This window comes from Abrus precatorius, unplaced genomic scaffold, assembly GCF_003935025.1.
Source record: "Abrus precatorius isolate BTA unplaced genomic scaffold, Abrus_2018 Scaffold9, whole genome shotgun sequence".
NCBI lineage: Eukaryota > Viridiplantae > Streptophyta > Magnoliopsida > Fabales > Fabaceae > Abrus > Abrus precatorius.
The window spans coordinates 24194311-24209121 of NW_020874439.1; the positions used below are offsets into that span (position 1 = coordinate 24194311).

The 14811-nt window shown below is 34.8% G+C and overlaps 2 protein-coding genes across 2 annotated transcripts; one reads left to right on the top strand and one right to left on the bottom strand.

The window, feature by feature from the left end:
- Nucleotides 1-507: 507 nt before the first annotated feature.
- LOC113850056 (cytochrome P450 78A3-like) lies at nucleotides 508-2736 on the top strand. The gene is made up of 2 exons (XM_027480380.1): nucleotides 508-1650; nucleotides 1809-2736. The coding sequence occupies exons 1-2, from the start codon at nucleotides 691-693 to the stop codon at nucleotides 2421-2423; spliced, it is 1575 nt and encodes a 524-aa protein (XP_027336181.1). The 5' UTR covers nucleotides 508-690; the 3' UTR covers nucleotides 2424-2736.
- An 8500-nt stretch (nucleotides 2737-11236) lies between these two features.
- LOC113850192 (cytochrome b5-like) lies at nucleotides 11237-14811 on the bottom strand. Its single transcript, XM_027480609.1, has 4 exons — nucleotides 14766-14811; nucleotides 14486-14586; nucleotides 11874-11940; nucleotides 11237-11718 (listed from the first exon to the last, which is right to left on the bottom strand). The coding sequence occupies exons 2-4, from the start codon at nucleotides 14570-14572 to the stop codon at nucleotides 11435-11437; spliced, it is 438 nt and encodes a 145-aa protein (XP_027336410.1). The 5' UTR covers nucleotides 14573-14586; nucleotides 14766-14811; the 3' UTR covers nucleotides 11237-11434.

Below are 14811 nucleotides of genomic sequence, written 5' to 3' on the forward strand. Positions count from 1 at the left end.
AATACATGAAGATTTAAAAATTTTCATATATAACTCGTTAATTTATTATATAATTTAGACTGTCTGTTACCATTATTTATTTATTTATCTAAAAAGGAGTGGCAATAAATATTTATGAATTCGAATACAGTTCAACTTAAAACATATGATTATTTTTTTAATGTGAAGAAATTAATCATTTATTTTTTATAAAAGCACACGAGGGAGGAAATGGAGTACATAGATACACCAAAGCGGCAATGGCGCGTGCATAAAAAAGAGGACCCAATCTAGGAACTTACTTTTTCCAAGATTTCGTCATGCGCTCATGGCGGCGCAGCTCTAAATATTTCCCCCAAAAAAAACTTACCCATTAATTTCATTTCGTTTATAAAACCCCACTAATTCCATAACGAAAATAAATAAATAAATAAATCATAGTATTGATTACCAATAACAACAACACTAATACAATACTATAATACACCTTCCCTATTAACATTACCCATCAATTTCCTATTTTCCGTTACATACGGTTCTATTAGTTTAGAGTGTTCTTGGTATGTAATAACAAAATCATGACGGTTATGATTTCACCTATCCCTCTCTATATATATCATAACCAACCTCTCCCATACTCACATCTCATCTTCTTTGGTTCTCTTTCTCTCTGTGTCACTCTCATTCCCTTCAAACTCCCAAGTCCCAACCATGACAACCCACATTGATAACCTCTGGTGGGTGTTAGCCTTATCCTCCAAATGCACACAAGAAAACATTGCATGCTCTGTTCTCATAATCGCTTCACTGTGTCTCATAACCATGACTCTCTTCTACTGGTCTCACCCTGGTGGTCCTGCTTGGGGTAAGTACTACTCAACTTGGACAAAATCAAACAACAAAATCATTCCTGGTCCAAAAGGGTACCCTGTGATTGGGAGCATGAATCTCATGCTCTCACTCGCGCACCACCGTATTGCTGCCGCAGCAAAAGCATGCAACGCCAAGAGACTCATGGCTTTCAGCCTCAGCGACACACGTGTCATCGTCACGTGCCACCCTGACGTCGCTAAAGAGATTCTCACCAGTTCCGTTTTCGCTGATCGTCCCATAAAGGAATCCGCTTACAGTCTCATGTTCAACCGCGCCATAGGCTTCGCCCCTTACGGCGTTTACTGGCGCACCCTCCGAAGAATCGCCACCACCCACCTCTTCTGCCCCAAGCAAATCAAAGCCTCCATACTCCAACGCGCCGAAATCGCCACTCAAATGATCCACTCCTTCAAAAACCACCATGGCGGTTTCCAGGTTCGCCAGGTTCTAAAAAAAGCTTCGCTGAATAACATGATGTGGTCCGTGTTTGGACAGAGGTATAAGCTAGACGAGCCAAACAGTGGAATGGAAGAGTTAAGAGGGTTAGTGGAACAAGGGTACGACTTGTTGGGTACCCTTAATTGGGGTGACCATATCCCTTTTCTCAAAGACTTTGACCTTCAAAAAATCCGGTTCACTTGCTCCAAACTCGTCCCTAAGGTGAACCGGTTCGTTAGTACAATCATCGCCGACCACCGAGCCGACAAAACCCAAACCAACCGGGATTTCGTGCATGTCTTGCTCTCTCTCCAAGGACCCGATAAATTGTCTGACTCCGACATGATTGCGGTACTATGGGTAAGTCCAATTTCCTTTTTATTCAACCGTAAATCATTTTAATCTATTTTACTGTTATCATAAAAATAAATAAATTTGTATCGTATGTAGTTAGTAAAATTTTTATTCAATATGTTATTATTAATTTTATATAATTTTAAAATTTTTTTGGGGGACAGGAGATGATATTTAGGGGGACCGACACGGTGGCAGTTTTGATCGAGTGGATACTAGCGAGGATGGTGCTTCATCCTGAGGTGCAGAGGATGGTGCAAGAGGAGCTTGACGAGGTGGTTGGCGGCGGTGCTGTGACGGAGGAGGACGTGGCGGCGATGGTGTACCTGCCGGCGGTGGTGAAGGAGGTTTTGAGGCTGCATCCTCCGGGCCCACTTCTCTCGTGGGCCCGTTTGGCCATCACTGATACGACCATTGATGGGTATCACGTGCCAGCTGGGACCACGGCCATGGTTAATATGTGGGCCATAGCTAGGGACCCAGAGGTGTGGAGGGACCCACTTGAATTTATGCCCGAGAGATTCGTCGACGGAGAGCCCGACTTTTCGGTTTTTGGGTCGGATCTGAGACTCGCCCCGTTCGGGTCGGGAAGGAGGACTTGCCCCGGGAAGACTTTGGGTTTGAGCACTGTGACCTTCTGGGTGGCTAGGCTTTTGCACGAGTTTGAATGGGTACCGTGTGATGAAGGGAATGGGGTTGATCTAACGGAGGTGCTTAGGCTCTCTTGTGAAATGGCTAACCCTCTCACTGTTCAAGTGCGTCCTAGGCGTGCCTATTAAGCTTATATCATATCTAAGTTGACTTGAAACTTTGTTTTAATGAGGCAAAAAAAAAAAAAAAAAAAAAGAACAGAAAAAGAAAGAGAAGGTTTAGCATGTGGCAGGTATATGACCCTTTGGAGCCACTATTAAGTGAAGGTAGAAACTTGAGTTGGCTCTGTCTCTTTAGTATGGGTCATCAGGTTTTTCTCTTTTTCTTGTTTTTGGTTTTTAAGTTGACCGTCAAGTCTCAAGTTGTCTGGTTATCAAAGAGTAGAAAAATATCTATTTCCGTTGTAAATATTTGGTGAACTTAATACAAGTTTTAAGTTTGTGACTCTCACCTTTTATTTAATAGTTAAAACCAATTTTTTTTAATAAATGTTATAATTTTTATTTGGCACGTTATTTAATACATATTCACACTACAGATAGTACATGCCAGTGCTGGTTTAGCTATTCGCAAGTCGGCACACGTGATTTTCTGAACATTAGTGCAAGTATGTTACGGATTGCCATATGAGAGTCATGCTTATATGTCTAATCAGTGTCTTGCATGCTTGAATGAGTTTTATTGTGGGACCTAAATTAATGTCCTGCTAGGACTTGCTGTAACAACCCCTACCAAGGCAAGCTAATTAGTGCTGTACTATTGATATTCATGTCTGGATTTTAGTAGTATTTTACAAATCATCACCCAATGCACAAGTTACATTTTTTTTTCTTTAGTTCATACTTAAGTTCGAGATTCAGAAATATATAAACCATTTATTTGTAAATATAAGTTTTGAAGAAGCCAGGTAACTTTTTAATTTGTTTTTTACTCTTGTAAAAAATATGTATTATAATTATTTGGTTAAATTAATAACAACAAAGAACAATATGTATATTTAAATAAGAGTACATGAAAGTAATAATAGACTTTTTGGATATATATATTCTCCGAATTCCCTGAAGAGGACGTCAAGTGCTTGATGGTATATGCTTGTGTTTGCAACTTGGGCTGGTCATTTATCTATCATGCTAGGAGTTGTCAATTAAACTAAAATTTGAATGATATTGGCAATTTGGCACTATGGAGTGACAGACAAAAACCTTGGCCTGATCTGGCTCTACACAAAGTACATGGTTCCCTGGGCTTTCTAGTTCCTTGGCAACTGTGACTCTTACACAACGACATCTCCATTACTGTGGGTGGGGGCAACAATGGTTTTCTAGTTGTCCTCACTTCCTTCCACCTATGACGGTCTACACCACTAGCTCTTTGTCACAAATTGGACCACAATTGATCTATGTGTAAAATTTTCAAAGGAGAGGTATTGTAGTGACTTCAGCTATATCTGTAATTGACAGCCAATTGGTACTATCTTACTCAAATTTAGCACATACAAAAGGGAATGTTTTATTTATTACAAATCTTTTTATTAATCCCTTTTTCCCGTTTTGGTCAATTTCAAATTCAATTTATGTCAAGCTGTTTTGCCCCCATTTCAATGAAAATGATTACTATCCTGAGTAAAAGGGTCTCAAAATGATTATTACTAACAACATCTTCGCCAATTTTGCGTACATATAGCTAGCTGTAACCATTCAGGTCAATTTCAATCTTGTTGACCATGGTCTTCAATTTTCTTACTCTTGTCAACTGAGACTTTCTATTTTGTATTTTTCCCTTTTTTTCTATTCCTTGGTTCATTTGTATAGACAGATGTTACTTTATTCCCCATACTCCTCTTCAATAATACGGATTTGATTTTTAATCGTTGCATTCATAATATTTTTTTTTTTACGCAAAACAAATTGCCCCTTCTTCCTGAATGTGAAATTGCATTCTGCAAACTATAAGAAGAAACTTTTTCAATTAAGTCAATTGACTAAGTAGGAACAAATTAAACAATTCACTATCAACAATTTTATTTACTAGTAGTGAGCCCTCAGGATAAGAACTATGACTAGTTCATAAAAAACTTGCACGTTTATGATCTTAACTGGGCCCAGCCGTTGTGACTTGCCTTGGGTATTGGGTAAGAATCCAAATCCATTAAATATCAGGTTCCAACTTTTTAGGAAACAAAATGAATATTGCAATGACAACTCCAATTCTATGGAGGACATAGCAAAAGATACTAATGTTTTTGTTCTGTCTGGCTTAGGTTTTCTCTCCCGTTTATTTCTTTTTTAATAATAAGAATATGCCATATTTACGCAGGGCAGCATACTATGAATCAGGACTGCAATGATGCTTGTTTGACAAGTAGATCTCTCAGCTGAATTAGCTTAAAGTAAATTTGATTAGGGACAGTTAAAACACATATCACTATCATTAACTTTATACATAAATACGGTATTAACTCATGAATACACTTGTACAGTATATTGTCAAACAAGCAAACACTTGACACTAACATAAATATTTGTTTATGTTGATAAATTGTCACATCAACTTTTATTAAAACCCTAATTAAATTTTCGCCACTACTGGATCAGCAGCCGAAAACAACACCACTCGTCATCAGTATTTAACAATTAATTATGTTTCATAATGCAATAGTGTACTATGTGAGAAGTCCTTTTCTGCAGCTTGTTCTTCTCTCTGGTCCAACATGGAGGGAATTTTTAATTATGTTGCTTACTAGTCTATCATTTGCACTATTTTAGCAACTGATAGTTAAGTATCTGTTCTCACTCACTTCTTACTAGAATGAACTGCATTTTTACTTATGCATTCACTTTTAGTAGGAAATTCCAAAAATTCAAAGGGTGTTTTACCAATCAGCATAAGTAAAATGATTGACCTTAGATGTGTGCTGTGCGAATGATGATGTGCCAAACTAATGACACCAAATGAGACAAGGATCACTAATTCAAATTGTTTTCGATAATGATACATAGTGTTGGCTAAACTTGTTCTCTTCAAGGTCTTTAAATTTGAGTAAATGCTGAGATCAAACAAAGATTGAACAGTCAGGCCTTACGTGTACCATGCTTTTCAGTTGTTTTTCCTATTTGGCTCATGTCATTAAAACGGTTGAAGGAACAAATGGAGCCCATGACAATGATCATAGAGACAATTAGACCTTTTTTCGTAGTGAATTTGACAAAGACTTCCCAACTATTCATTAAGCTAAATACATAAATTTAAAAATAGCCTCGAGTAAAACCTTAACATGATCCTCTCTCCCTAATTAAGGCTTGCCCTGCATTTTACTAGACAGAGACACTGACCCGAAAGCAAATCCAAGCACAAGGGGCCGAAGGGTAGTTCCCTTGTTTGGATAAGGCAACTCAAACTAAGATGTTTTCCTATAGTGCACTTCCAAGTCCATTTCAATCTGATTACTCGTCTAGAAGGATCCTTGGTGCTTGCAATACTAGCTGTTTGATAACCATACGTGTGGTAGTTCTTCTGTTTTAATTTAATAACATAAATTGTGTGTGTCAAAATATTAAAATCTTTGGGTCTAACGGAGGAACGACCCATGATGATCAAATTAATGTTTCTTTGTGTAGGGGTTTTGGGGCTAAGGACCACTTGTTGATGGGGTCGTGACATTGACATATTACAATATATATTTCATTTGGATTAATACCTAGCCCCTTTGGGTGGTTAGCGCAGTACATACAAGTAGATCCAAGTATTTATAATGATGACAAAGAAAGTGATCTATGTATGGAGTAGAGCAACAATATTGTTTTCTTTGCAAATTAAAAATAAGTTTTTTATGTACTAATGATGTGATTGCTTGATAAAACTTGGCATTGTGGGGGTTCGACAATAATGCAATGTTCCATTCATGCACTCTTCAGTTATATACATTAAATGGGGTATACTTGTTAGGGACTAAAATTTTGTTAGAAACAGTGCATGAGAAAAAGAACAGAATGACATGTCCTGAACCTAATCAGAAAGATTAATTATGATCAAGATGGAGTGTACTAAAAATGTTCCCCTTGCTGATTTTGACATAACCGTCCCATGACAGCCTTTCTACTTTCCTATGTCTGTTTGGTGAACTCGACCATTCGTAGTATCTAATCTGATTAGGTCCCCAACCAATTAATGTGGCATATCCCCCAAATCTCGCAGATTTGAGACACAATTAATGAACAAAAATCAACCATGTATGTTCTTAGTAATGCCATTTTCTGCAATAATTTCAGTCTGATAGATCCAAGATGGTCTGTTTTTGCCAGTTGATGTTTTTCTACACGCAACAGGAACTTAGCACCACCCTACCTAGTAGACACACTATATTGTCTTTTTCCATCTTTAGGGTTATATAGATCAGCAAAATTATTGGTATTTACTAATCATTGAAAATAAACTTTCCAAAGTATTTTAATTATTATGGTATCACCATCCTAAAATAAAAACCATGCACATGCAGTAATGCATCAGCATACTGTTACTAGCCTCAGTGAGTGTGACATCTTGGGAAACAAGCAGTAATTATAACAGGTAAATCTAATTGTTGGATACATTCTCAGCCAGCATTCTATTGAAAATTTTAAATACTCATACTAAAGTTATTAAAGGATATGCTTCTTAAGTGATTTATTTAGAGTTAATGGTGTTCACTAATTATAGAAAAAAAAGTGTGCTTTTAAATTTTCCTTATAACCTTTATTTTGAATATAATAGCCGAAAATTGGACAGCATTACACAGGTCTCACGACTCAGCTTTTGTCTCCGAAAGTTGGCATCCCATGAAAGCAAGAAACCAATACTACAAGTAGGGCAATTGTGTTAAATATCCTCATTTAGTATCCTATTGAAAATAAAAACCCCTTGCACTCATTTCCTGCTTCTTTCCCTATCCCCCTACGATAACAAAAGACATCGTGGTTAAAAAAATAACATCTTCTCTATTCCCTCAATAAAAAAGAAATCACTTTCCTATACCCCAATTGGAAATAAAAGAGACATTTGTTGTTAAAGGTAAAATTCTCTCCCGTTCGTTATTTTTTCTTTATTTTGCTGAAGTGTCATTTTTCTTTTTTTTTTTTTGGGGGGGGGGGGGGGGCACGGAAAGGTCACACAAATGGGACAAATGACTTGTATCCTATACAAGGTGGACTCTTAAGAAATTAGCTTAATTTGCTCCGATTAAGCTGAGAGGATATGTTTCATGGGGCTTCTTGTTCTTTTAGTGAACGTTACAATCTTTAACGGGTAGATGTGGGTTTATATACTCTGATGCTATTCTTCTATAAGAATATAAGATCATGCCCTATAGTCCTTGCCTTCATAGGTGGGGAAAATCGCTGCACATAACGTGGTAATAACATGAGAATCACGGGATACTATCTATCCTTAATGTGTTAGTAATGCTCTCTTTGATAGGACTATTGAGGAGTCTTGTGCTTGTGAATGGTGGGATTCATTGGATTGAGCACATCAAAGGTTTTATCTAGGTACAGATCCCCTATTGAATACTCTATACTATCTGAATTGGAGTTACATGCAATGACTTCAAACCATCAAAATTATTGCCATTTCCAAATAACCTAGGTATATGAGTTTTGAAGTTTTCTAAATAATCTCAATTATTTTGAACATGACACTTTAAAACCATGCAGCGAGACCAAGTCTCAGGTTGGACACGATAAGTGTCACATTCCAAGAAACAAAACATAGTATATAACAAGTGGATATGATTTTGTATATATTGAAAATCTCTAGCAAGAGTTAATAAAAGAATTTCACCCTTAAATGACTTCTAATTAACATCATAGCTGGTTGAGGGAAAATATGTTACTTATAGGATTGTCTTTGCTTTACTTTCGCTCTCTTTTCTATCGGATTGTATCGTTTTCTTTGTCCTGTGCATTTGCAAAAAGGTCTTTGGACTAAATCAAGAATAAATGATATTTTAGAGAAACCACTATCTATTATCTTCTTGCGAACAACGTACATCATTGATAAGAACACAAATGTACTATACGATCAAACATTTGATTGAGATTTATTTGTTGTATATTTATCGGTTTTTAATGGTTTGAAATGCATGTCACTTTCCATATTTTTCAAACAGTATCTTACAACTTAGCATCGTATCAATAATTAAATTAATAACATTATTTCACAGCGTAAGGATAGAGCCAAGACCGTTTCCCTCATAAAATGTCAAAATTATTTTAAAAAAGTTTCATTATCATCAATTTTTAGGGAATATGTTATGCTTCTAAAATTAATAAATTTTTTTGTTAAAAAATCTTTTATCATATTAAAAATATTATACTTCCAAAAAAGTTATAATTTTTTTATGCTTAGAAGTAATTTTAAGAGTTGATGTTAACAATTTTTTTAATATATGTGTTTCACAATTTCGATTCAGTCTTTGTAAGTAAAATATTTTATATTTGTCAAAATTTTCAAAGTAATTCCTAATATTTCGGTCAGTCATGAGGTCATTTTCTTGCTAACATGACTAATAGATGCTGACATGATAAATACACCTTTTTTTGGTAAAATATATATTAGTCCGTATTTGTGCCAAGTAATTTCAGTTGAGTTCCTGTACATTCTTTTTTAAAATTTAGCCCATGAACTTTATCTTTACTCTCTTAATTTTCTTTTGTTCTAGTATGTAACGTTTTAAAACTTAAAATTTTCACAAGAATTTATTCTCAAAAAATAACAATCTAAATTATGTTAAATTGATAGAAGAAATACATGCAAGTTTTAGTTAGATAGCCTTGCTCTAACACTTCAGCCAAGGTTTAAAAGTTTTTTTTTGGTCCACAAGGTTTAAGAGTTTTTGAGTGTCATGAAGATAGAAGAGGAGGTTTCAGAGTGGAGATGCGAAAATCTTATCCAGAAAGGCCAAAAAAATAAAAAATAAAACAAAGACTTGGTAGACCCAAAAAGTTAAGGAAGAGAGAATCATTTAATCAAAATAAATAAATCCAAATACGTTAAATAGGTAACACACTTTAATAGAAGTGGAGATACTATCTATATAAGCACTGTACTAGAATTTGCATACTTTTGACATCTTTGTCATCTAATTAGTGAAGATGCACCACAAAATAAGTGATCCACAATCATAGAATGCTAGTGAAAGATAAAAATGTCACTATTTCTATTACTCACTTACGTATTTTTGTTTTGATAATATATGGATCAGCTTCTATCATTGGTGGACCTGAAAATTTAGCTGCTAATAATGCTTATTCTTTATTGAAATATAAATTGAAGGTTTAGTCTATGATTTATGAGTATCAACTCTCGGATGGGATAATAACATGTATCATATATACTTTTTAGTTTAAAAATTAGGTTGAAGTGTTTTGAAAAATTTGGGTCCAAGTTTAAATTTATGATATAGAGTCCAAATTAAAATTGGGTGACACATGCAGGAACCAAAATATATTTTGACAAAAAATTTGTAACTGCCATGTTAGTTGGTCGTTAGCGATGTCAATAAAAAAGATAATAGTGTTATAACAAAGTTATAATAGAGTTAAACATCAAAGACTATTTTAACCATAAAAAATAAAGATTTATGCAAAGATATGATAAAAATCTTATACTACCCAAAGCCTATCGAAATAGGAATGACAGTGACAGCTGTAGAAGCTTGAGTCTTTATCCTATTCCCGTCTCATTCACATAAAAATCTCAACGCCATATCCATCCCATATACTTTATCCTTTTATGAGAGAAAAAAGAAGGTAACTAAAAAAATACTAATAAAAAAACAAAAAAGAAAAGGTTGGATTACAATGTGGAAATAGAAAGTTGAAATAACAACGTGACCTCAAAATTCAAATAGCAATTGACAACATAACAAACGGGACAAATTGGTTCGTGGTTTGTAACTGTTTATCGACTTATATTTGGGCCAAACAAAGTGGGACAAACAAGATTTTGCGTTTGGTTATTGCCCTCTAGCTCACAAAGGAACATGGGTCCAATGATGTCTATACCTAAATGACACATTTTGTCATGGGTCATTCAGTGGGGGACCGAATCTTATACTTTATACTCTTTCATCTATCTATACCTCTGTTGTCAATTTTCAAAGAACTATATTGGGTCTACCAGAGAATCAGCGTGATTATCAGAAGTGAAATTTTATTTCTCTCAAAAACGTAAAATATATTATTTTTTCCATTGTTTTTAAAATAGAAAGTTTCGTTTAACTAGGAAGTTTTGAGACTACTAAATTCTTCTCTTTCACTTAAGCTTTGCTTCCAACCGTCACATTTGGTGTCAGAAATTCATCGTAGGAACTTAGAAACTGTGAGTCCAAATTGTATTGCTGCTGGTTGTATTTGTTTTAATAAAAATTACTTATACAATGAAATAAATAAAGAACCTTACTAATTAAGAAATCGATAGATAATTTTTTTTTACTAAAAACCATTAAGAATACAGTAAAAATTACAGAGTACATCAATAAAAAAATATTTTTAGTTGCTTAACCAAGACACGAGGCACTATTTAGCATTTTTCTTAAATAATTAACAGCTACAACAACATACCTTAGTGAAGGGTAGCTAAAGTTTTATAAGGGCACATTGACAATTGTTAAATATCTAAACCCAACAAGCCCTCAATATGATAGTTGAACAGAAACAATAGCCCAAGAACAATAATTTTGTACACTGGCTTAGGCCCTCAACTTATCAAGCAAACAAAGATGTTTCTAGGTGTTATGAACTTTGTTTACCTGTATGTTAAACGATTCAAATTTTTTCTACAAAGAAAAAAAAATTATTTAGCTATGGCTACAGAATTAAACATGAAATACAACAGATAATAGCATAATTTGAACTCCAGTGCCTAGGTATAATAAATATATTTCAAAAGATTATTCAACATATATTAAATCAAGTCTAAATTAACAGCTAGCATAACTAGGAAAGAGGCCATAGCACATAAAGAAGACAAATCTCTGCATGGTAGAGATTGAGCAATACAATAAAACGATACCCCAAAAGGAAATGAAAAGAAACAACACTGCTTTCAGTCTGTCGCCACTGTGATACTATAGATGTACTTAAGCGATGGCCATAGCTCAAATTCAGTTTTCACCGTTTGTTGGACTTGTTTTCTTGGCATAGAACTGAATAACAAATGCGGCAGCCAACAAGAGCAATGGCACAAGGTACTGCAACATCTTCACAATAAATCCAGAAGATTGATTGTTATAGGCTGGTGCTGGTGCTAGTGTTGGTGGTGGTGGATTGTTGTTAACTTTTGCAGGAAGAGTGTTGGTGTCAACCTCACCAACAAAGTATGTTTGCATCATCTCAATTGCTGAATCACTGTGGCCAACATCTTCAAAATCAGTGGTGGCATCCTTCTCTGTATAAACACCAGAAGATTCTTAGTTATGTCTATTGTGTTCTATGCTTCTCTTTGGATTAGTTTTCTTTCTTTCTTCTCACTGGCTAGGTGGGAGGAAAAAGTTTTTGGAATTGCAAATGAATGACATGAACTAAGGAAGATAAAGTAATTACCTGTAGCAGTCAGTAAAGCTTCATCACCTCCTGGATGATCATCCAAAAATGCGGTGACATCATATACCTGCTAAGATGGAAGGCAAGTTATCTAAACTATTTTGATGTATATTTATCCTACAAGTTATACGAGTACAAATATCAAGGATCGTCCTTAAAATCATTTTATAAAAGATTATAGAAAGGAAGAAAGAAGGATAAGAAATTAGAGCCATGGGAATTTTGAGCAAGTATTTGGACATCTAGAAACAAAGGTACAGATTTAATATCTTATTCTATCTAGCCCATTCTGACAGTACATGCAACAAGAAACATTAAAAACATTAAAGGCAGAAAACAGTTACTCCATTCAATTGTCAGACAGTGCATGCAACAAGAAATATTTAAAACAGCAGCATAACCATTTGATTGGCCAATTTACTGTCAGTCTCAGATATATCTTTCTCCAACATTGTTTATGGTAGCATCTACAACTTTATAAGTTCAATAGCATTACCAGCCCTTAAAGTTTCCCAAACTAACCACTGAGGAGTTCATAATTGTCTCCAGGACTGAAGACAGTCTGGATAGAACATTCAAACAATGACTCGGCCGCCAATCACATAAATGCTCTACATTTATGATGCTATGGATGAGGAAAATTTGTCTTTGCATATAAATAGGAAGAGAAGAATCAATATCAACCTGAATAGTTAGAGATAGAAAGAGAAAGGTGTTGGAGTAGCGGCTGGGGTATTTTGAGAAGATTGGGATCCTGAGTGTTTGAAGAGGGTAAACTGGTGATGGATAAGAAGGAAGTACTCCAATGGCCAATAATACTTCTTGGAATGTTGGACTATCGGATACCATATAAAGTTTTGAGACTAGACAAAAGGTGATCATTCACTACCACTTCCTTAAGGCAGTCATCAGAATACAATAAGATAATGAAGAACCAAATTGATCATGTAACAACATATAACAGAATCATATTTTTCAAGTATTTCATTATCCTCTATCACAGAAGAGTATGGGTTAGAATCTGATGAATATGAAGATTGTTCAGGCTTCAGTGAAGGGAGCTTGTTGCTGAACTAATAATGGACTCACTTTGAACAGAGTTTTAATCAGGGATACTGCGGATTCTGCTACTTTAGAGGGTGTCAGGGGAGGTTCTTATACAAGAATATGTGGACAGTAAGGATATTAACTTAGGTCATCATGACACTGGACAGGACATGCTTGTAATGCTGAGTTTACAGATGGATTCTACCGGATTAAGATGGTCTATTTGAGACCAAGGCTCTTGGAAGATGGGGAGCTGCTCCACATCATGAAATATGGAGAATAGAAAGATGGGAAGCTCCAAACACCATGCTCATGAAGCTTTGAAGCTGGAAGATTAGAGGTCTAGGAAAGCTGGAAAATTTTTGCTTAGCTTCAATTGGTGGAAATGTAGTTTGAAGAAAATTTTCTCTTCCATTGTTTTCCCTTTTTGTGTGTGTCCTTTTCTCTTAAATAATGTATCTTCTTGCAATAAAAACAAGTATACAGGGTAATAAATATCTGGTGGCCAATACTATAGACAAACACTTGCCCTATCAACAAATATAGGGTTAATTTTCAAGTGAAAAAATGAAGTTAAAATAACCCTATATTTGTTAAGAAATAACATGTTTAGCTTACTAAGCTTGTCAATTGCAATTCAAATGTGAATGGTTGAGGCTAATTATGAATTGTGAATCATAATATGTATTGAACAGTAAGATTCAGAATCATGATAAAAATAACTTCAAATATGTAATATAAATAATTTATTGAATGCATAGTGCTCAATAGAGGAATAAAAAACAAAATCACAACTCAGTATATTGAAATGGAAAAGCATAAGTCAATGCTCAATATTTAAGTTTGAAGATTGACTCTTTTTAAACAGTTTAAATAAAAGACAATATGATAAATTCAGCATATCAAAACAGAAGATGAAACCACCAAGGCATCCATTCACCCACTGACTATTATTAATATATGTTAACTTCAAAACATAGAATAACAAATAGTACAATTTCTATAACTAAGGCAATGAGCACTTAAAAAGGAAAAAATATATCATGTAAATTTCATTTATTTAAACAGGAGAATCCTATTCCTCAATAAATAATTTCTCAGCATTGGTAAAAGGCTGTCACATTTTCCTCTATTGCAGGCAATCCCATATACCCCAACCATTACATAAGTATCGTTGCAAATATCACAATTTGGAATTAAATTAATTAAAGAACTTTGGATTTCTGTTTATACAAAATTTCAAAACTTTTTATAACTTATTATAAAGGGGTTGAATTAATGGTTTTTATTCAAAATTGCAAACCCCTTCCCACCCATAACTTAAGGCCTAAAGCCAAATCAGCCTCCTTCCAAACCATGCAAGGGGAGAATTTGGATCCACCCAGGTTCATGCATCACTCTAAGTCAAATCAAGTAAGAGAAAGTCTTACACATGCTTCATATGCAAATCAACCAAGGATTACTCAGACATCAGATTCATCATAAAAATTGAAACAATATCAACTAAGGAAAACAGATCAAGAAGCAGATGATAATAGAAACTCAATTCAGACCACAAAACTAACCTTCCCATTGACTATAATCCAGCAATCATTCTTGTTGTTGTGCTTCGCCACCTCCTCAAAGGTAAAAGTTTTGACATTTGAACCCATAGCGGCTTCTTCCTCTGCCCACAGAAAACCAAGCACACCGCACTTCCATATTACTCATCAAACACAACAAACAACAGGGAAAAATGTTTAATACTAGAAACCCCAAAAGAAAATAAAGATTATTGAGGCTAAAAATGAAAGAAAGAAAAGCATAACATTGAAGGGAAAAGTTAAAGAAGAAAATCTCTTACAAGGTGATGACAGAAAGGAAATGAACTTTCAGACAATACTTTTACTAG